The 24455-nt window shown below is 40.2% G+C and overlaps 1 protein-coding gene across 1 annotated transcript in view; it reads left to right on the forward strand.

The window, feature by feature from the left end:
• Positions 1-4030: 4030 nt before the first annotated feature.
• Positions 4031-24455, forward strand: part of MARCHF11 (membrane associated ring-CH-type finger 11) — a gene marked incomplete at its 3' end in the record, with an annotated part of 120485 nt that continues 100060 nt past the window's right edge. The window contains exons 1-2 of the mRNA XM_079702839.1: positions 4031-4573; positions 5730-5885. Coding sequence (XP_079558965.1) covers positions 4058-4573; positions 5730-5885 — 672 coding nt within the window. The 5' untranslated portion in view covers positions 4031-4057. The remainder of the gene's footprint in view (positions 4574-5729; positions 5886-24455) is intronic.

Genomic DNA, 24455 nt, shown 5'->3' on the forward strand with positions numbered 1-24455 from the left:
AGAGCAGTCATAGAGGCGACTTGACACAGAAGGCTGGAATTCAATCAAGAGGTTAGAATGGGAGATATAAATTGTGGACGTTTCTGTACATGGCATTGGGCTGACACTACTTCGTTTCTGGTGTACGACAAAGCTATTCTCTGCACCAAGTACTCGCAATCCACAGATCACACTTCACTGTCCTCTTTAAAAATTACCCTCCCACTCACACAACGTAACCTTATTGCTCTATAACGTACTTGGAGTTCTCAAGTTCTTTTCTCTCAGATATTTGAAGACAGTTGAGAATTCTCTGTTCTGTACTCAGTGACCACAGAGACAAATAAATGCACCCCAAAGGTGCCAAGTGAAAAATTTTCGAACGTCTCTAAAAGCTAAACTTAAAAAGAATTGAAAGACCATTTTTTAATTTTAATTTTTTACTGAAACTATACTTGGTTTACAAAGTTTCAGCAAAGTGATTCAGATATATATACGTATATATACATTCTTTTTCAGATTCTTTTCCATTGTTACAAGACAGTTGAATATAGTTCCCTGTGCTATACAGTAGGTCCTTGTTGTTTATCTATTTTATATATAGTACTTTGTATCTGTAAATCCTGAACTCCTAATTTATCCCTTCCTACCCCTCCCCCTTTCCTTTTGGTAACCATAAGTTTGTTTTCTATGTCTGTGAGTCTATTTCTGTTTTGGAAATAAACTCATTTGTATCTTTTTTTTTTAAGATTCCACACGTAAGTGATGTCAAATAATATTTGTCTCTGTCTGACGTACTTCACTTAGTACGATAATCTCTAGGTTCATCTGAAAGGCAATTTTAAAGAGCTCTTCAGGCTAACTCTCCTATTGGAGGACACATCAAGGTCATCACACCTAATATAGCTTCAAAGTCATTCTGAAACAACTCTGACCTAGTGTAGCCTGGACTGTTTTCTACCTAATATCCCTGAGGTGACTTCAGGGGACACCTTCAGGACATGGTCACTTGGGAAGTTCAAGGAGAATATCCTACAGATATCCATTAATATCACCAAAGAAATTTTTGGGACATACTTGCTTGGGACGCTCCCACCTCCCCTCCATCCTTGGATTCAACTCAAGAGATTCCTGGTGTCTAAAGAGTTTGCATGTTCATAATGAAAGACCTCTTTTGGTAAAGGGTATATTTAACTCTCTGCATGTATGGGTGCGTGGGTAGGGAGAAACATGAGAATGAAGACTTTTCAAGCATTTGTTATATTTATATCTTTCTCTTCATTTATATAGGTTGAAGCAGGTTGGATGTGCCTTTCACTATTTGCTCAAAGTGATAGAATTGCCTCTCCCTTCATCCATTTTTTTGTTGGTGGATCCATGTTGGCTATTGGATGGCTGTCAGCGGCTGTGGGTGCCCTGTTGTTCTTTATGCAATGTCTGTGTCTCTCTAGCAGCTCTTCTACTTGGGTCCCAGCAGCTGAGAGTGGTTCATCCTTTTTGTGTTCCCCATTGTTCTATATTTTTATGGCAGAGGATGCAGTCAAAGTAACAAAGGTATTTTTCCTTGATCCATTGAAAACTCACTGAGTTAACTGAAGATCATGAACAAGTTTCCCTTTTTCATGGAGAGGTCAGCTTTGGAGGTCACAGATGCTAGGAAATAATGTTTTTATGTGGCTACTCACCATATCAAGGAAGGTTAATTCTCTCTTACCGGAGTTATTTTCCAACAATCAACTGAGAGGATACATCTAGCATTGTGGCCGTCTCCTCTTCCATCCATGTTACTTTGCTGCCTGAGTCACTGAGCATTGTTTATCCAGAACCCACAGCTTTTATGCTGTCCTTCAAATAATAATGTACTTTATCATACTTGGTAGAAATGTATTAGTCATAAATTGAATTTAGACACCGTTTAATTCAAGAATTTAGAATCAAGGCTTATGATTATCTTATGACTGTGGCAATACACAATCTTGTGCAATGTCATTTTGACAGGTGAAGACTGAAAATGAAAGCATTATCTACAACCACATTTCTTCAGTGTGATAAGTTCCTAGGGCATTCAGGGATTATTATTTTTAACAAAATGTGCTTGCTGCTTGCCATTCCGCCACCAAAAATAAGCCGGTCTGAGGGGGCTAAGTGTTAGAGGACATTTCTGGTAACTATTTCATCTGGGACCATTTGTAACAAAGCATTCTTGACTTTTTTTTTTTACTACCTCCTTCTCTGCTTTCCAACCAGACGAATTTCTGTCAAAAGAGCTGGACCTTTTTTTTTTTTTTTTCTTAAACCAAATATACTTCTTACTGCCAAAATGTACACTGGAAAAATTAACTTAAGCTGGTAGTTTATCTTAACCATTTAAGAACATCTAACTATTAACGGGAGTCAGTGTCACCAAACACACCAGGTACTACATACTGTTTTAGGAGGCAGGAGGAGAATTGGGGGGGAAAAAATCATTCAGTGTTTGAGCTGGAAAATCTGGAGTCAGTGAGCTCAAAAGTTCTTCGTTAACAGTTCTGTGACCTTGAACAAGTTACTTTGCCTATCTGACCCCGGCTCTTCAGCTATGAAATGCAGCCAAAAATGACTGCCGGAAGAGCAAGTCGGTTGCGTCAAAGACATCAAAGGGTTACACTAGCGAAAATCACCAAGGCTTTGACTAGACACATTGCACTATATATAAATCTATTGCTTTATGCGTTTACACTGTTCTAATTTAGAAACTACTGCCTGTACACTGTTTTCCGTCTACTTTCCTGCAGGTAAGGTAGTTCTTTTCAGAAAAGAATTGAGGGCACTGTTGCCCTGCCGGAAGATAAGTCCCAGAGAGGTTTTGCGGAGTGGAGTTAACTATAGAGGAACCAGCTGGCTTCGGGGTGCATACAACCGAAATCCGCGGATGCAGCAACTTCTGCACGAGAGGTGTCCTTTGAGTCCTTTTTCCTACGGCAAGGGTGGAAGAGCCCGCCCGCCACAGAACGTGGCACCAGCGTTCACTAGGAGGAACCACGGCAGGAAACGATATTCACAAAGTCACCAGAACAGTTTCAAATAAACCCAGATACTCCCTGCAGGAGGGAGAGGGCAAGGAGGGCAGAGGGAGGATGCAGGTTCCAGAGGCGTCTGTTCTGGGGGCTCTGGAGGGTCAGTGAGAGTGCCCTCGAGGGAGAGGGCGCACAGGGCTGGAAGCGGTCTCCTGGGAGCGTCCGTTCGTCCTCGGGGCCCACGCGCCCTTCCCCTCGCCCCCCGCCTAGCCGGCTCGGGCGCGCCCGCGGCGTCAGTCTCGCGAGCCCCTTCGCCCTCGCGAGTCTCGCGTTCGATCATCCCGGCCCCTTCCAGCCCCGCGCCGCGGCATCCCACTTGCCCAGCCAGTAACGGTTTCTGGACCCGTGGCCCCCGACCCTTCCCCCCACCCCCACCCCCACCCCCACCCCCAACCCCGCTCACGAGAGCTGCAGCGCCGCGCGGCTTGGGGAGGGGTAATCCGCCCCGGAACACACGTGAGCGTCCCCGGGGCGGGGTCGGCGGAGGCGGCTGAGGGGTTTCCCCCACGCCCCCAATGCCGGCCCGCGGTCGCCGCACCTCCCGCGGGGTTCGCACCCGGCCCTCCACATCCCCCTTCCCGGGAACGACCCTCCGCTCCTCCACACCTACCGCCCCGCTCCAGTTCCCTCCAAATACCTCCCCCCCGGCCCATCCCCTCCGCTGCGCCGCTCCTCCCCCCTCCCCCGGTTTCCCTGGCCCCCGCCCGCGGCCACCCCCCGCCCCCCAGCGGCCCGGCTCGCACGCGCCGCGGAATTCGGCACCTCCTCCCTCAGAGCCGAGCCCGCGGCTCCGCGGAGCAGCCGCCGCCGCCGCCGCCGCCGCCGCAGCAGCAGCCGGGCCCTCTGCGTGCCTCCCCGTCCCGCCCCTCGGCCCCTGGCGCCCCAGGCCCCCGTCCCCACCGTCCTCCCGCCCCGCTTCCCTCCCTCCTTCCTCCTCCCCCCTCCTTTCCCCCTTCGCCTGCAGCCCGAGCCGGGCGCGCTAGCCGGGCTGGCAGGAGGGCGGCGGCGGCGGCCCCACCACCATGAGCTTTGAGGGCGGCCCCAGCGGCAGTCGGCGCCGCGGGGAGGAGAGCGGGGACGCCGAGCCGCCCCCGTCGCCGCCGCCAGGAGAGCCAGCCTCGGTCCCCGCGTCCCCGCGCTACCTGCCACCGCTGCCCGCGCCGCCCGCGCCGCCCGCGTCTCCCAAGCGCCCCGCGGGGCCCGACGAGCCGCCAGCGGAGGTGGCCCCGCGGCGCAGCGGCGCGGAGGAGCTGCCGCCGGCAGGGCAGGAGGTGGCCGAGGCTGGCGACTCCAGGGCATGTCCGAGGCGCCTTCCGGAGACGACGGTCCCGGAGGCGGCGGCGGGGAAAGGCGGCCCCGGGGAGCCGGAGGTCGGCGCGGGTGGGGACGGCGAGCGGCGGGGCTCCGGCGACCAGCCCGAGACGCGCTCGGTATGCAGCAGCCGCAGCAGCAGCAGCGGCGGCGGCGACCGGCGCTCCGGGCACCAGCACCAGCACCACCAGCCCATCTGCAAGATCTGCTTCCAGGGCACCGAGCAGGTAAGGCCCGGCGGGTCCCGGGCGCGCTGGCTGTGGGGTCCGGCAGGGCTGGGCTGGCTCCCGCTCTCGACGGCGCCCTGTCAGCACCACGGACAGCGCCCGCCTCTGGGTTCCTGGGCTGAGCGGTTGCCTGGCGGCTCCTGCGCGTTCCCTTTCCCTTTCCTGTGAAGGCAGATAAAATTGTCCCGGTGGCGAATAGTGTTTGCTTTGGGCTACACTTGATTTTTTCCACCTGGTTTTGCAGTTACACATTCCTCAGGTGTTTTAGTGTTAATGCCATAAGTATCTCTTGTATGAATTCCTTGATGGTTCTGGTTTATACATAGAGACAAACCTATATTCCTTTTCTACAGGTGTATCGTGAGGCAGATAGTCTTAGAGGACAAACAGGGGGTGAGTCACGTCAAAACCAAAAAGGGCAGGGTCTTTCCTTATTGCCCATTTTGGTGACTCAATATCACTGCGGTGAAAAGCATGTTAGAGTTTTCATAAGAGAACTAAAACTACTTTGACCTTGTGAAAGAAAGAAACACAATTCTAGAATTATAAACTCCATTAGAGGTGCATGCAAACTTACATGCGAGTAGTCACAGAGACAACAGGGATAATACATCTGTCTTACAAAATGTGTGGTCTGAGCAAACATTAGGTTTAATATTTTTCAAAGTAAGGAAATTGCATAAGAATATGCAGGCTTTCAGGAATATAGTCCCCTAAGTCAATATTTATGATGCTACAGTTAGAAAAAATGAAAGCGTAATGCTATTGCAAGCTACTTTCCGGGATGGCATGCATTTCTTCTTTAGCAATGATTAAGAATAACTGCAGAGGAACTGCATCTGACCGTCCACTTAAAAGTTATTAAAGAGATTTAATAGTACAGCTTTTCCCCTAGGGTATTGGGAGCTGTATCCTGCAGACATTTCGTATGTTGGTAGAACATTTATGTCATAACTCTAAGTAATATCTTTGAAATAGTTTTAAGACTTTAGTTGCATTCCCACCAGAGGTATGAACATTTAATTTCATTTTCTATGATAGAGTTTGATGCTTGTATCCTTCTGGGTAAGTGGCTTTGAAAGAAAAGAAAGCAACTGTTGGATTTTTAAAATAGAGACACAGTATAAATATTCGTACTGAGTTGTTTTCTTTCCAGGGGGAGCTGTTAAACCCCTGCCGATGTGACGGGTCCGTTCGGTATACACATCAGCTGTGCTTGCTGAAGTGGATCAGTGAGAGGGGTTCCTGGACCTGTGAACTCTGCTGTTACAGATACCATGTCATAGCCATTAAAATGAAGCAACCTTGCCAGGTAGACATTTATGACATTTTTCCCCCTGAAATAATTTTGCTAGACATGAGAATATTTGCATATGCTACTTAAGAATTTTATGCAAATCACACTAAAACCAAGATTTAGAATTTGTAGAGATGTGCTTTGAGAAATCTGTGACATTTTTATCTGAGAAACTCAAAAGTCATTTTTATTCAAATGGTCTCCTTTATTTGTTGTTTATTGATGAAATTATACCCATCCTCGTTTCTAAAAGGGCAAGTTGGTACAAATGTCTTACACTCAATTAACTCAATTTTATTCATTAGAAGTGTTACACAAATTATTTTGTTAATTTAAGCATTGAAACTTTAAATGGGCTCCATTTACAGAAAATAGATACACGTAAAGCAAAACTTTACTAGTCTGGAAACTTTGGTTGAACCCATTAGTTCTAATCTGAACAGTCTTTTCACTTAACCAAGCTTCCTTTTTCATCTGAGTTTTTTTCACAGTTACGTTTTGGCTACTTTCATTCACGCTCTGTTCAGCTACATAGTGGATGCGGAAGTATTCCCAACAGTTACTCTCAGTAATACTACTGAAATTGTATATGTTCTTAAAACTTTTCGTGCATAATCACATAATAACATAATGCCCATAACCTGACAAAAGCCCATGGAAAAATAGGCTTTTGGGTTTTTTTGGTATAGTGGAATGGATTCAGGTTCTTGGAATAGACTGGTGGATGTAAAATAATATTAAGAATGACATCTTAGATTAAAGCAGAATAGTGTGTAATTGATGAGATCTGACAATGACATGGGACTGAAGTTCAGCGGACATAAAAGAGGACGTTCAAAACACAGAGACAAAGGAGGTAATGGAAGGAAAAGGAAGAGGGACTTAGGAGGGAAACAAAGTGATAAGGTCTAGTGTTCTCTATTTCTATTTAAATTAAAGGTCTAGTGTTCTCTATTTCTATTTAAATTACCAAATTTAGTTTGCATTGAGCAATAAAACAGGTGAAATTGTTAGTGATTGCAGAAGGAATCTGGATGCTGAATTAATAATTTAAATTTCATACTTTTTAATTTGTGCATCCTTCATATAGTTGCAATTAATTTGCATCTCTGATAGTCACCGTTTAAGGCATGACTAGCAGGTATGAAATGAAAGTATGAATTTTCTCAAGCTGATCTCAGGCTTATAAATAATTTGGAAAGAAGATGAATAACTAATGTGGGTGAATGATGTTATCATGGTGAAGATAGGCACAAACCTGACATATTTTCTCAGAACTAATTGATTGCACTACTTGGTATCAATTTATTGATCCATCATAGTTCTCTTGAAAAACAGAGGGAACCGTGTCCAAGTACCAGAATATGAGTAGTATAATTGAATCTGCAATAATTTTATGAATAGAGTATGTGGAGATGAGAAATGGAGAGCTTTGAGACTCCAGTGGAAAATCCCATGAGAAGTGCTATGGTCAGATGTTCAAAGCTGAAATAGATTGCTAAATATTTCAAAAACTTTAACTTATGGCCACAATATATTAATTCACTTGGGCTGGTTACTTCTGAAGTAAATATAAATAAGTCCTTGATATAATTTTAAAATAGAGAAGAGACAAAGGGTTGGGGCAAAAAGTACTATTTACTAATTCTAATCCTATGGCAAAATGAATTATTACTGTATTTTGCTTCATTTAAAAAAATCAATAGTCATTTTAACAAAAGCAGTTCCTGAAGTGTGTATACGATATGACCAAAAAAATCAAAAGAAAACAAAAAACAACCAAAAGCCAAAAACTAACCTGGTATTACTAATACCTTTAGGATTAATTTTATTATGACATATGCAAAAACTGCCATAATCTGTAGCCTGATCTGTTTGTTCCAGTGAACTTCAAAATAATATTTAGAAACAAAATTGATATGAGTATGATGGTGATAGTTCAGATCATGCCTGAGAACATAACTTACCAGGACTGCATTATATGTTTATAAAGCTCAGGACACTTAATGAAGAGAAATCAGTTATAAAATCCAAAGTGTGGATTATTATATCTAGCAGTAGTTTATTCTCAGATAAAATGTGACTGATTGTCTGACATTTCTATTACTGATGACCCAGAAACTGAGCATTTACTCTGATTTTTGGTTTTCTCCCTTACTGGTGTGAGGCTAATCAGATTTAGCATTTATCATATTCAAGCTTTTATGGCATGGCAGAGATCCATTTCCTCATGGTACAGGATCAAACAGGAACCATGTTATGACCCTCCCCTTCACTTTCCATATCCCTTTGTTCTAAGTATAGAGCCCTCCCAGAGCTGTGAGTGGGTGGTTCCTTGGATGTACAAGAGAATAATAAACATTTACCGAACACTTACTTTGTGCCAGGCACTGTTCTAAGTGCTTTACACATAGTGATACTGATATTTAGTCTTCAAAATAAACCTATGAGGTAGAGAATATTATTATCTCTATTTTATATGAAGGCAAACTGAGGCACAGAATAGTTAAATAACCTCTACTAGGTGCATATCTAGTAAAAGGCAAAGCCAGGATTCAAACAGTCTGGCTCCGAGGTTCATGGTCTTAGCCACTGTGCCCCCCGTTGGAAAGTGTTCTTTTCAACTTCATTGTAGCCATCCTGATGTTTTTGGGTCCACCACAACTTATCCTGTGTTATGCTAAGTCAAGCAGGAACTGGTTTCAGCCTGAGTCTCTATGAGGGTCTAGAAAGGCTTTGACTATCTATTGCTGTAGAGTCAAACTCCCTCATATACTTAGTGGTTTAAACAACAACCATCATTTATTATCTCAAGAGTCTGTGGGTTGACTGAGATCAATTGGGAGGTTCCTCTCCACATGTGGCATCATCTGGGGCTGTGATCACTAGAGTTTTGACTGGATGGGAACATCCAAGGTGGCTCACTCATTTGACTTGCTGTTTGTGCTGGCTGTTGGTTGGAAGCTCAGTTGGGGCTGTCAGCTGGTTACTCACTTCTCTTTCCATGTGATTTGGATGTCTCACAATGTGATGATATAGTTCCAGGAGCATAAAAGAGGAAGTTGCAGATCTCTTAAGGCCCAGCCTTGGAAGTGACATGGCTTTATATCTGCTTCATTCCCTTGATTGAAGCAAGTCACAGGATCAACCAGATTAAAGAGAAGGAAAAATAGACTCCACCTCTGGAGTCTGCCCTTCTTTAAAGGGAGTGGACATCTTTAATCCACAATAGGAGATAGCTTCTAAAATGGCACTATCTACCTACTCTGGTCTTTACATTTGGTCCTCACCAGGTCCAGGTCAGTCAACAGGCGTCACCATAACTTCCCTCCCAGGGCTCAGAAATCAAGAAGTTTAAAAAATATATGGGAGTTTGACTTCATCAGTGGTGCTTGATGCGTATACTAAACCACTTTCAGAAGTGATTATTGCCTTGATGTACCTCTGGGTGCTCAGAGGGACATGGGGACAGAGAAGGAAAGGAAGAGCTAACCAGGAAGCAGGTGTGTGTGAGGAAAACATGTTGCACTGTGTCTAAAACCTTAGTTTTAGACACAGAATTCTAATCTCAATGAGAATTTGGGTCTAAATCTCCCCATTTCATGAGATTTTAGTGATGATTAATCTGTTTAATCATGTTTAATGCTTAAACATGACCCAATAGAAAACTGATGTATCCTCTACAATATATTTAAACCTAAATTACTGTATCATTAGCAGTAGGAGTTAATTAAGACATTAGAAATAATTAACACGCATTTACGTTCCTACCTCCTTGCAGAATCTCTTTTATTGATTACCATATTCAAGATGATGCATTAATGATATTTTAAGAGTAAAAGCTAATTCTGTTTTGAATCTCACAGTATGGTATAAAATAAGTGCAATCTAAGAACCTATAAGATCAAATTTATTTTGAGATGGTGATATTTTAAACTAATTAAGCGAGTATATTTAAGTTTATGAATGCGTTCAGTACTTTTTCGAGAAATAGAGATGTTTGAAGAGATAACATTTACTAGATGAAGTGTTGTATGGGAAACTTTAAACTTTTTGTAAGAGATGGACTATAATGCCTAAACATAGGAAAATAGAGTGTTAACGGAAGGCAATAGCTATGTTGCCATGGACGAGTTACTTAACTATTTGTGCCTCAGTTAACTCATCTTTAAAAGATAATAATGGCACCTGTTTTGTACATATTTTGAGGATGAAATACATATATACCTATAGAGTGCTTAGAATAGTGCTAACACACAGTAGGTGCCATTTTAATGTTGGCTCTGATGATTTTTACTTGTTCAGTCAGCTAGCCGATGGGGACCTTCATTTGCTCACAGCAACAGTGCTCACAGGTCCCTGTTGTCTCCTTCAATCTCTTGTCAGCAAAATGAAGTTAATGACTCTTCTTTCCATATCATTCTTTATCTCTGGATATTTATTCCCTGCTTTTTCTAGGCGAGCCACCTTGGTTTCTGACCAAATTTGTTATTGTGAATAAAGAAGGAATCAGCATTTAAAAAATCAGATGTAGTGAGCGATAATGATCTCAGCACATGGGAGCGTATTTACTCTCCAGTCGTCCCTCCCCATGGGTCTTCACTGGAGTCAGCTCATAAGTGGAGTTATGAGATGCTTTTGCATGTGGCCAAGCACAAGGCAGCACTCTTCGGCATCACTGGGTACCAGTGTGTGTTTATGCTTTGGAAAGGCCCCTGGTGGTTGGAGTGTATGTGAGCAAAGCAGGAGGTTGAAGAACCCCCAGAGATCCCAGGCAAGGGGCAATCGCAAAGGGCACAGGCAGGTAGTCCAGCATCAGTCACAGCGAATCGTGGTGTCCATCAGCTTTCTTTCCTCCTTTGTTACTCAGAGCACCAGAGGAAAGGACTGGCAAAGGACTTGCAGAGTAGGGATTGAAACTTGCAGATGGGCCACCCGTCTTTGTGGATAGTAGAGCCCTGGCCATGTTTACCAGCCTTTAACTTTTGTATCAGTCTCCCCCTTACTGCTTTTCCTTTAAACTCTTAAAATGGGCTGTCAGCAACAAGTCTTCTTACAGCAGTGAGAATGACTGGAGAGACTCCTAGGAAGGAGAGTAGTTTTCATTTTTATCCATATTCTTATCATGATGGGGTTCATCATGATAGTTTTGAATTAGAGAGGAAGTTGGCACCAGGTAGGTTCACCTTGGCTACTGTTCTGAGGTGCAGCTTCTGAGCCTATTTGTAAAGCGTTTATAGAACTTTAATGAAATTCTTGAGGGCCCTCTGATCATTATTTTCCTAAACAGGGCTCTGTCATGAAAGAGGTATTTCCTTCTTCAGAACTGATTAAGTTGTTCTCATGACATAGCTGACGCACTAGAAGAAGCCAACAAATCCTCATTGAAAATTGACTGCGATTTTGAAAGTGTATTAAGAAAACGTCAGCACATGACAGTGTTGCATGCTGTCAGTTGAAATACTTGAAGGCGTTTGTATTCTATGGATTAAGAATGTCTGCATACATACAGCCTGGTTGAAGTGGTAAAGCCACCACTTTTCTTTTACTTTTTCTCGAACTGTTGCTCTTATTAACATTCTCTGTAGGTTTGATAGCAAATGACAAGCAGAGGGGAAGCTTTTCATTACCATGCCTGAATAACTAAGAAACAACGTTAAAACATAATATTTAAATACATGTACTGACATATTTGATAGGTAATTAAAAACATCAGAATTAACAAAAAGCACATCACAAGGCCACTCTCTGACCTTTGAGGTGATTTTTGTTTCATCTGCTTACTAAATCTCAAAACACTCAAATCTGCATTTTACTCACTAGAACAGATTAATGATCCTCTAGTGAATAAAATATGTAAATTATACTTTGTCTACTACTATAGCCATCTTATTTACTGTATAGACCATATGTACAGTGATTTTACAATTTGTTTCAAAGCCAGATGGTTCTGAGATGGTAGTAAAAAAGAAAAAAAAAAGATGGGGACCATTTAGGGCATTGTGGACTGGTGTTTGCTTTTATCCTGTATGCAGAGAGGATTGGGGCTGATGTGGTCCCGATGGTGATAACTCTCCAGAACTTTCTTCTCCACATGTGTTTGCTTTTCTACATTCTTTCTAGCTCTTTTTAAAATGTATTTTCCTTTCGACGCCTTTCTCTTCTTTGCTCTCTTGGCCTCTCCAGTCAGCTGCCTGTAGAAGAAAGGAAGATCTGAGTGGGACAGATTTTGGAAAAAATTATGTGACACAGCTCAATGTAGCTTGACAGCCATTTTCTTGGTCACTTTGTATGTATTCAGTGAGTATTTGTGGTATGAATGAGTGAATGAATACATGAGTGAGTGTTTTAGAAAGGTAGAGAGAATCATAGGGGTCATGTTCATATTTCTGCAGTGAGAATATGACTTAAGGAAACAAGTTGCATTTACCGCTCACCCATTAGCCATCTACTGTCAATTTTCAGCTTGTTCTTAAATTGATCTGATAATTCTATTCTGAATCTGCCTGGAAAAATATGTTCAATTCTTCAGACCACAGGAAGAAGTCTTAAGAGCAGGATCTATTTTTAAAAACCTAAAATAAAAAAAAATGCTTCCAGTGAGACATATCTGCTCTTTTCAGAAAATAAAATGTCATGAGAAAAGACTCCATGAATGTGAAATTACCCATGTGTGACACACTTTGTTTCTTGAGGTTGTCACTGGTTGAAGGATTTCATCTAGCATTTGTTCAGAGAATTTGAATAATTTGTTGGAAATTTCACTGTATGATTGAAGATATAGATGAACTGCTAAGAATGTCTACTCGGTATAATTTTTTTGATGTGAAATCTGCCACTGGGCTGAAAACAAGGTGACGGATTTTTTTTTTTTTTAATGAGCAGTTTGTACAGCTGCAACATAACTTCGAAAATGAGTTTCCACTGGTGAGTACAATACTCCAACATAGGGAAAGGCAGCAAGAGAACAGACTCTTTATTCCTTACTCATTTCCTGCTTTGTCTTGGCGTGTGGCTTTGCTGTGATATGACTGATGTTTGCTGAAAGGATTGGAACAAAGGAAACTCAGCTTCCTTCTTTTTTCGGACCTTCTAAGAGTAGAATGGGATGACTCTGAGGGCAAAGCTAGAGTGCTTCCGACCCTTCAGAGTGGCAGGGAGGGGACGAGATAATCACCTACAATTACAAGTAAATGGATGGCAGACACTGAGGACTTGGCCAAGAAAAACTGCACTTGTGGCTTGTGCTTTCTGTATCCTTGGATATTTGACAGCTTCTTGCCTGTGCCCATAACTCATAATTCAACAGCTGTTCTTATGATTCAGCTAGATGAAGTCCCACGTAAGTAGAGGTGGGCTGGAAGCAGTCCCGTGGGAAGATGCAACAAAAGCCTGGAAGCGTTTCTGTGTAGGTAAAGTCAATAAGAGAACTTATTGGGGAGATATTTCTTATTCAGTCCTTCCTTTAGGTATATATGCTCTGGAAGCTACTGTCTGAAAACCTGTTTTTTCTCCAGTTTTCATCTCTTTGACATAGTTCATTTTGACTGATGACACCTGGGCAGTGTATCCTTAACATGGTAACAGAGTTGCATTGCCCTAATGTGCCTTTTGGTTTCATTTCTCATTTTGGCATGCTAATTATGTGCAAGTGGCCAAGGCTTAATTTGGGCATAGGGGACCCTCCTCCTATGAACTGAGCATCAAGCTCTTATTTCGGGAACCTTCTGGGCACTCCTTTGTTATATATGGACCTGCAGTTGTGCGCTGACACTTATGTGTCATGGCTCCGAGGTACAAAATAGTTCAAGTAAACAAGGAACTATTTCAAGAAATGTACACAGGCTTGCCTTGGTTTGTTCAGCTTGTCTTTTTTTTTTAAAAAAAAAAGATTTTAAGAAGGGTAACATCTCGCACAAATACTAGGGGATTTTACTTATATTATTATGAAAGAATATTCCAGAAACCACGGGAAATACTTTTGCTCTTTTCTCCCCCCACCCCAGTATTAACTTCTTTTCTGTGTTACATTTGCAGATTTTAATATCAGTATGTATGTAAGTGTCCCCTCTATTAATTTAAAGGCAAAAAATAAAGAAATTTTTTTAAAAATTACCAAATTTTGGTAAAATTAGTTGTAATCTTGAGAGTCGAGTAGTAAAGAGCACAGGATTTGCCAGGCATACATTGAGCATTCAGTATTTCTCTTACCCTCCTTCCACCTCTTTCTTTCTTTTCTTGACATACCCGTATCTTTTTAGTGGGAGCAAGTAGATGGGAGGTTTCCGGGGAAAACTCCAGTTCTTTGGTGAGAAAGACACAGTGAACACGGGTGACAACCCTTGCCCACGTTGTGTTCTCTAGGACCAACAAGCATGCCCAAGTGCAAACCGGGAAGGTTAAAGAAAATCTCGAATGCAAAATCCCTTTCAATCCCCTCCCAAACTGTCTTTCTTTACCTTTCATACCACAGTAGCTTCTATGAAAGGCATTTTCAGATCCAGACAAGACTTTTCAGCAATTTGAGAAGTAGTAGAAAGAAGTAGGAAAATGCTAAGCCAACAAAATTACAACTAACTGTAGCTTTGAGTGACACATCGTCCTTAGACTATGGGGGGAAAGACACTGAAACCTCCTTGGGTAGTTTAGTGAAACATGTAAGGATAGGTGAGGAATCTCCCTACCTCCTGTCTGCCTCTTCTCTCTGACCTACACCCTACTAAGACTAAAGATAGTATATGTAACATGGGAGGAAATCTGAGGAAGAAATACGTTACTTTCATTTTGGACATGATTAAGCTCTACTACAGTGAACTCTAGGGGAAAATTGTCAAGCATTCCTTGAATTGCTTGTGGGGGAAATTTCAATGCCAAGTGATGGTGAATGCGTGGAGATTATTAATATAACAGGGCATAGCATTGGATGAATATGTGTTTATTTTTCATTTAGAAGATGATCTTACTCATATCAAGGGGTAGCCTCAAAATATTTCATCTTTTTTTCTACTATAAATTAAATAATCAGTACTTCTTTATTGATTATTTTTTCACTGATCAATAAACCACTGCTATGTTGCAGGCACTGTTCTAGGTTCTACAGCTCCAGAATTTGGTAAAACAGGCAAGACCTCTGCTTCTAAATTTAAATTCTTGATGATGAGGGACAAGCAGTAAGTAAACAAACTAAGTAATTTTAGATTATGTTAATAATTCCAGTGGAAAAGAATCGGAGTGATTAAAAAAATGGAATCCTACAACGAACCATGTGATACTGGATTAGAGGTGGGAGCATCAGTATAAACTCATGTTTTGCTTAATATAGATACAAACGGTTACATATGGAAATATTTATAGATCTGTGCTTGTGCATGGGTTAGTATACACACATACATTTCCTAGCTCTGTCTATTGAGAAGGCCTAATAGTAACACCCCAGTAACAATAAGTTTACTTAGCACCAGATCTTGGTTTCCAAAACCATTCTCCAATAAAAGGAACCAGTCTCATACAAGGTGCTATTCTCACACAAGATGAGACTGGAGTATCTTGTTCCAGAAAATAAAGTGTTCAAAAAGACAAAAGGATGAGGCATAGCAAAGGAACATTAAGAGACAACTTGAAAGAGCCCCCAGTGGCTAAACCAGGAATGATTTGAGCAATGAAACAAACAATGTAGTTTTGGATTATAACCTAAACTCTAATATGAACATCTATGAGTGCATATTGTTATAAATAAATGACTGAATGAATCAGTAAATGGGGGAAATAGACAATCTCCCTTACAGAAGAATTCCTAAGTATTTATTTATATACCGTCCCCTCCAGGAGGTGGACCTCAACTCCCCCTGGCCCTTGAGCGTGGGCTGTACTTAGTGACTTGTTTCCAAAGAGTAGATTGGTTACAGAGTGGCAAGTGGGGAGAGGGAGTAACTTTACAGTGGAGAAGCCTGGCAAATGCTACCTAAACCCGGTGGCCAAGTTTAACATTATCAGTGATGTCATGTTGATACTGTATGCCTTCGGTATGATGTAATGAGACTACTTTATCTCTGTGGTCTTCACCCTAAAAATCCATAGCCCTAGTTTAACCATGACAAAAACAGCAGATCAAACCAAGTCGGGGGACAGTCTGCAAAATACCTGACCAGTACTCTTCAACACTGTGAAGAAAAAACAAGGAAAGTCTGACAAACTGTCACAGAGCAGAGAAAGCTAAGGAGACATGATGACTAAATGTCATGTGGTGTCCTGGATGGAATCCTGGAAGAGAAAAAGGACAGTAGGGAAGAACTAGTGAAATCTTAGTAAAGTGTGGAGCTTAGTTAATATTATAGTAACGTACCAGTGTTGGTTTACTAAGTTGTAAATAAATGTACCTTAGCAATGTAAGAGGTTGACAGTAGAGGAAACTGTGCACAGCATGTATGGGAACTCTTTGTACTATCTTTGCAACTTTTTTTTTTTATTAGTTTCTGCTTTATAACAAAGTGAATCAGTCATACATATACATCTGTTCCCACATCCCTTCCCTCATTCATCTCCCTCCCTCCCACCCTCCCCATCCCACCCCTCTAGGCGGTCACAAAGCACCAAGCTGATCTCCCTGTGCTCTGCGGCTGCTTCCCAACTTTTATGTACATCTAAAGCAACTTTAAAATTCAGTTTCTTAAAAATTAAAAAAAAATTTAAAATTTTTGTAGGCGCTGTGTGGCATGTGGGATCTTAGTTCCCTGACCAGTGATCAGACCTGCACCCCCTGCAGTGGAAGCACTGCAGTCTTAACCACTGGACCGCCAGGGAAGTCCCCAGTGTTTTGCTTGTTTGTTTGTTTTAAAGGGTATGGGGAAGGCTAAGTGTATTTAGGTAGAAGGGGTAGGGAAAGTCTTTCTGAAGAGATGACATCTGAGCTTAGATCTAAAGATTGATGATGATTCCCCTCTGAAAAAACTCTTTGAAGAGCATTCTGGAAGGGGGAACGGCTAGACTAAAGACTCTAAGTAGGAAAGAGCTTGTTGCGTTGAAGGGAGTAAGAAGAAGTCCATGAGTGAGGAGGAGTAGGAGATCTTGGGGAAGTCGGGATGCACCTTACCTTGTAGGCCATCGTGAGGGAGGCGTGTTTCATTCTAAGAGCAATGGGACATCATTGTAGAGTCTCAGGCAGAGGAGTAATATAATAAAAGTAACAAATGCCTTTGGTTACCTTGTAAAGACTGGATTGGAAGGAGCCTGGGCTGAGAGCAGGGGTGCTGTGAGAATGCTCCCTGATGGGTGGGAAGGACATAACAGGGGCTCATATTAGGATGATGGCAGCAGAGATGAAGAAAAGTGGATCCATTTGAAAAATGCTTTGAAGGTAAAAGCAAGAGTTAAATAATTTTTTTGTAATTTATTTTGTGACAAAACACCTGAACTGAGTTGAAGCTATTTATAGTCTTTATCTCAGGTAGTGTCAATTTTCATATATTTTGCCATAGAAATATTGTGATTGGTTACAGGATGTTGACCTAGATCCTGCTGAGCATGTGGGATATTACATAATACAATAAAAATGTACCATGTCATATTTTAAAAATCTGGAAAATTTGGAATTCTGAAACACATATGGCCCAAAGTGTTTTGGGTGAGGGATTTTGGTCTAACATATTGTCTATCTTGTAGAATTGTTCCATGTGCTCTTAAGAAGAGTGCGTATTCTGCTGTTGTTGAGTGGTGTGTTCTATAAAGTTCTGCTTGGTGTAGTTAGTTTTTAGTGTTGTTCATGTCTTTTATTTCCTTGTTGATCTTCTGTCTAGTTGAAAGTGGCATATTGAAGTCTCTAAATGTCATTGTTGAATTGTCTTTTTCTCTCTTCAGTTCTGTCAGTTTTTCCTTTATATATTTTGGGGCTCTGTTATTAAGAGCAAATACATTTGTAAGTGTTAAATCTTCCTGACAGATTGACTTTTTTGTCATGAGAAAATGTCCTTGGTCTCTGGTAACAACTTTTATCTTTAAGATATTGGTATAGCCACTCCAGCTCTCTTTTGGTTACTGTTTTATGATGTATCTTTTTCATTCTTTTACTTTCAGCCTATTTGGTTTTTGAATCTAAAGTGTGTCTCTTGCAGACAGCATATAGTTGGATTATTTGGACCTGTATATAGTTATTCCTGAAATAGAGCCTTACAAAAGTCAACGAATGTTGTTGAGATTGCTTTTTTGTGCAATTATCAATTTAGAAGGATCTATTATTCTGTTGGAACACGTACATTTCTGCCAGGTTTTGGATTTGTTGTATTTATTCATCCATTTAATAATCCAGCAAATATTTATTAATTACTTTACTAGGTGCCAGGCACTGTTCTAGGGACTGGAGATGAACAAAAGAATAAACAAAAGAAATAAAATCCCTGCCCTCAGAGGGCATACATTCCAGAGAGGGAGATTGATAATATACAAGTAAAAATTCCAAGTAAAAGAATTAGTAAATTAATTAATGGTAAGTGCTAAGGGAAAAACACTGGGCAAAGAAGGGGGATATGAAATGTTGAGAGGGATGGTTAAAATTTTAGACGAAGTGGTTAGGGAAGGCCACCAATGCATGATCTTTGATACTGATTGACAGAAATTCTTCATCTATAGCTTTCTAGAAATAAGATATACTAGTGAATGTTTACCATGATTAGTTTTCCTGCTGACGTACATTTCATTCTGAGTTTTAGTTTTCCATGAGTGCACTGGAGAGGTCAATATTTTACAGCCTATAGTTTTATAATTTGAATCAATATATTAAATGCCTCAATAGGGGCCCAATTTCCTTGATCCATTGTATGTATATCTTGGATATTATGGTGAATATTCAAGACATTGGTTTTAAAAGCCAGGAAAAAAGTGTATGATCAGACAGGTATTAAGAGAAAAAGAGTAGTGAGAAATAGTGAAAAATGTATTCTAGATTCTAAGAATCACAAATGCTCAATTTGCTCTTCCTGAGTTATTTAAAATATATATTTATGTTGTCACATTCACTGTTTAAGCTACAGAATTATCAAGGGGTTAGGATCTTAAAAGCCATCATCATATATGAGAAACATGAGAAATTCAGCCTATTTGGATTATAACTATTTTAAATACTGATTTTTTTTGTTTGTTTTTTGCGGTACGCGGGCCTCTCACTGCTGTGGCCTCTCCCGTTGCGGAGCACAGGCTCCGGACGCGCAGGCTCAGCGGCCATGGCTCACGGGCCCAGCCGCTCCGGGGCATGTGGGATCTTCCCGGACCGGGGCACGAACCCGCGTCCCCTGCATCGGCAGGCAGACTCTCAACCACTGCGCCACCAGGGAAGCCCTTAAATACTGATTTTTATGAGTATATTTTATAAATATAGTGATAATAAAACACTCTTCTAGGACAAATACTTTTTTTTTTCTGTTGAAAAACACATTTTCTGAGATGGATTGTTTTGAAGAGAAGCTCCATCATCTCATGGAATGCCATCTAGGAAACTTGGCTCTTTGGAGAATGGATGTGTGAGGCTGTAATTTTCAAGTTACTATAATTAGGAGCTATTGATGTGGCTTGTACATGACTTGGCCACTATGAAAGTCATGCAGTGGCTGAAAGAGGGGAAATGACTTTTTATGTTGCTCTGAGAGCTACAGAAATTGATATTTGGGCTTCCAAAATCCACTTGACATAAATGGCTTCCATTAAAATCAATGCAGTGGAATGCCGGGCAGCCCATCTTTGTTGAATCACTGTCATTGACAGAGAATGAACACAAAGGAGTTCTGGAGGTTGAACACTTCTTCCTCCTCTTCAGAAGACTTTTAATCATATGGAGACAAATTTTGTTTGAGCTTATGGTACTTGGAATAATCCGTTCCCCAAATTTGATGGGAAATGTCATCTGAAACTTAAAACCCCTAGCTTTCGAAGGCATGAGCATAAGTGGGTTAGCAAGATCTTTTATTCAGGAGAAAAGTGATGGTCGTTTCATGGGGAGTGAGATGTTATAGTCATGAATATGTGCAGGAAGGAAGATAGATCATTCTTAGGACAAGTATTCTCCATGGAGCCCTAGTGTGGGTTTCCTTTGTTTGTTTGATTGTACTGGACTAGTTTAGATCATCTGTTAAAAGTCTAAAACCTTTCAAGACAAGTCAGTATCTTGAGGGTTTATATAAAGAGCAAGCATCTGATTATTGGTATCCCTTTTGCTAATTAGATGTCAGAAGAGCTTCTCTGTGCAGCTCTGCCCTCTAGTGTCTCCTGATAACTACAGTCATGTTCTCGAAATTTGACCCATGGTGCCCAGAATTCCATTAGGTTAGAGATATTTATATATATTTTTTCCATCTCATTTGAAAATAAATTTGGCCTAGGTTCCATTTACTTAAAAGGCTTTGACATCTGTTATTATTTACCTAATTTGTTTCAGAAAAGGCACTTCCCCCACCCCCCAGTTTGATTAGATTTTGATTATATCAAACATTGTCTGTTTTCTTTATTCCACTTTGCAAGTTTGGGGGTTTAAACTTTAGTCTGTTCAGAGATTTTGGAATAACTGCTTATTAAATAGTTTAAGAATATAAATCATGTGAACTCAAGAAGAATGTTAAATCCATTTAAAGTTATTTTAGGGAGTATATTCACATTTTGATTGCCCATTGAATATTTGGGTACAACAAGTTTAAATAGAAGATAATTATGACATCTAGCGTTTCTGCCAAAGTATTTGTAACATATTGATGATCAAGTATTTTAGATATTTTTGAAATAAGACAAAAAGAATATCCCTTATTTGGATTCATGTATTTAAGAAAAACTGTTGACCAAATATTGGGGCAGTTTTATTATTTGAAAGAGAAACTGATTATATTTCAGCTTCTTTTGTTCAGCTTTAGTCTTTTTCAAAGAGGGCCTTTTATTTTGCTCAGGGCAACATTTTTAAAGAGTATTAGATGAGAAGCAATTTTCATGATGTAAAACTTAGGAACTGTGTGTGAAAATGAGGTTTTTAATTACTGCTGATTGCTTTTACTAATGGCAGGTCATCTTGCTTGAGGGAGACAATTTTTTCCAAGAGGGTTAAGTTCTTAGTTAACAAACAGAGGAACCTTAATTAAGCAGTAACTGTTGAGGTCCCGGCCATCTCCTGAGGTTCATCACTTGGGGGACAGACCATGAAGAGTGAGTGTTTCGGTCTGGTTTTGAGTCCCCAGGAAATGCTTTGTACCCTGGAAATAACTGGAATAAATAAAAAGAAATAGAGGAAGGAAAAAGGAAAGATAAATAGAATTTTCTTTTTCTAAAGGGGAACTATATTTTTATTTTGGAGGTACAAAGCATTTCAAGAACATTAATAGTGGGTATTAGACAAACAGATTATTTGTCTGGAAGCATGTGACTATCCTTTCCAGAGCAGTGAGGCCACAGTTACTCTTGGCTCAATGCTTGGAAAAGATGACCTATTAGTTACTGAAAATGAACAATACATAACTAGCTCAAAGAACTTGGTTAGTAACACTGTCCCTGCCTTCTTGGCTGAGTAACTCATTTATTAAGAAGGACAGGAAAGCATGGTAAAAGGTGGAAAGGATGTTATGCTCTGTCAGGGAAAACCATTTCAACACTGTGGTTTCCAGCATCACAGGCAGGGCGGGGGCCTGTAGGTATATGAGGCTTCCAATAGATGACTATGGGAGCATAACGTTCATTAAATACATTTTAAATAGGGATAAAGTAGGGGGGGATTTTAAGTGAACAGATAAATATATAAAAGAAGTACACTGCCTTTTACATAAAGATACACGTGTAGTACTCTTGCCTTATTAAAAATTGGGAAGTATTTTGAGGCCAGCATAGATTTCAGAGAAGATTTAAAAAGCTAAACATGATCATGATTGCATAAATTAGCATGGTTAATTTATAGCTGAATATCTTGATCGTGTATGTTTTAGTTTGGACAGCTAGAAAAATGTTCTTCATCAGATTTTCATAGGGTGAGAAAAATGGCTTATGTTACTTAGTAAATGCCTTTTTGTCTGAGTAGCAGACCATTAGGTGCTAATGAAATAAACACAAGTAAATAAAAATTATTTTGCGAGGACAATAACATGTTTTCAGCAGTTAAGTCTTTAGCAAAATTCAGAGCGTATTCATTTTATGGTGCTATCGCAGCAAAGGGTTGATAGCAAATTGGGACAGTTTTCAATGAAATAGCATGAAGTTTCATTGAGAGTAAGGAGAGAAATTCTTACATCAATAATGTATCTGCATTACATGTTCTGTATTAAAACATATTCATTTAACCATTTCCCAGCAGCTCCACATCGGCATAAGACTAGTATTTCTATAAAGAACTAGGAGAATATTGACCATCGTTGAAGGCAGTTTTAGTTTATAGTTTGAAGGCAAACTATACTTCAGATAAGGTGCTAATTATATATGGATGACAGTTCTATGATATAAAAAGTAACACAGAACTCCTTATCAATTGTGAGTCAGAATTTGGCCAGCGCTTTAGAAGCGAGCTCATTTTTCATGTGGTATCAGAGTCTGATAATGGAATTCCTTCTACATGTCTGATCAAAACCAACCAGTGCCAGCAAAGTGACTTTACAATGATTAAATTATACGATTATTATTTTTTAAGGATCTAGTAAATCCATTCAGAACTCAGTACAAAAATTATATTGCTTTGTATACTTAGAGATATTTATGGATTAAAACTAACTTGATTGCATGGCAAGCAACAGTGTAAAGTGATGTAGATCAGACAAGCATTTACTTTAAGCAAATCCCAATATGTCATTTCCAGGACTGAAAATATTTCTTAAGTGTGGTTGAGAGCGATCTGGTGTAGGAGGATTAGAGTATGTTTGGGCATCTCCCCTTGTACACGCTTTCTCAGGCTGACTGTGGCTGAGCCTTTGATGAGCTTGGAAAATAAGCACGTTTATTGTAAAGTTTGTGTTGCACTACAAGGACTGCTTGTAGAGATTCTAACTGATAATAATAATAATAGCTGCCATTTATTGAGCTCTTATGTGCTTAAGAGGCATTGCCTGACTTAATTCTCACAAATGCTATAAGAATGAACATCTAGAAAAATATATCTCACTTGGAGGTGCTTCAGTATAAGTTGTGCCCACATTTACAGGATCAATCAAACTCTCTGGCCTTCAGAAAAGTTTCAATCATTTTGGGAAAATGGAAAAACACTTTCTGATCTGTTAAGGAGCCTGAATCCTAGTTTATGAGTCACCACACATCACTGTGAGATTTGGGGTAAATTTAATAATTCACTGAACTGTTTTAACTACACAAGTAACTGAGGAAAACATAATAAAAAGTATGTTAAAATTTTAATAATTCAGATAATATAGAGACCAGTAAAAATGGATAATTCCTCTCTTTTTTTACCCCCAAGGCCCCACCCCAATCCAGGTAATCACTGTTAAAACATTGGTTTGTAGCCTTCTAGTACTTTTTGAAGAATGCATTTACATGTATATACATATATGTTTGTGTATTTATAGTATTTTTCCCTCACTTTGTGCCTTATTCTTTAGTTTCTTTTACTTGATAGTATGTCATCACATATGACTATTATTTTTTTAACTAATGCATTAATTATATTCTTCAGAATGAATCTAACAATTTATTTAACAGTTTTCCTGTTGAGGGACACTTAGGTAGTTTATAATTTTTCACTGTTACAAAAATGCTGCAGATAACCCTACACACATGTTGGGAACATTACGGTAGGATTGAGCCAGTTGTGGAAATGTTGGGTTATGAAGTATGTGCCATTAAACTTTTGAAAGACACTTCCAAATTGACCACCATCAGCACTGTATTAATATGACTCTCCATCAGCAGTGTAAGACAGTGGCTATTTTCTGTATCTTCACCAACACTGGAAATCATCAATTAATTAATTATTAGTAAACTAAATTATTAATGTTTTATAAAAGTAATACCTTGTTATTTTAAATTGCATTTTCTTAATTATTAGTGAGGTGGAATACTGCTTTCTGTGTTTACTAACCATTAGCATTTCTGTGTGTGTGCAAATATGTTCATATCCTTTGCCTGTTTTTGATTGAGATCAAGTTTATTTGTTTAAAAATATACGTTCACATCATTACAAACTTTTCCCCTTTTCTTGGACAGCTTGATCTGTCAGTTTCTCTTATATAACTTAGAATCTAATTGGGATATAGACATTAACAAGTCATCATGCAGTTAATTTTTAAACGTATGAGGATTATCTTGGTGTTACTGATAGCCTTGTGATTAAAAAACATACTTGATATGAATTCAGTCTTTGAATATTTGGTGAGACTTGAATTTTGGCCAGCTATATGGTTAATTTCTGTAAATGTGTAATGTGTGCTTGGAAAGAATGTGTTTTCTTCAGTTATTGGTTGCAGTTTCTCAAGTTTAATTGGATTGTCCAGTACAACTTGCCCCACCCCTTACAGAATTCTTGAGTTCCTAAGGTGAAGCTAACAGATTTGTTGGACATGTAGCTACAGAAAGCTCCTTTCCCAACCACGTCAGATAGGATTTGGTTTAGATGCCAGTGGTGAATATCCA

This window comes from Hyperoodon ampullatus, assembly GCF_949752795.1.
Source record: "Hyperoodon ampullatus genome assembly, chromosome: 4".
Classification (NCBI taxonomy): Eukaryota; Metazoa; Chordata; class Mammalia; order Artiodactyla; family Ziphiidae; genus Hyperoodon; species Hyperoodon ampullatus.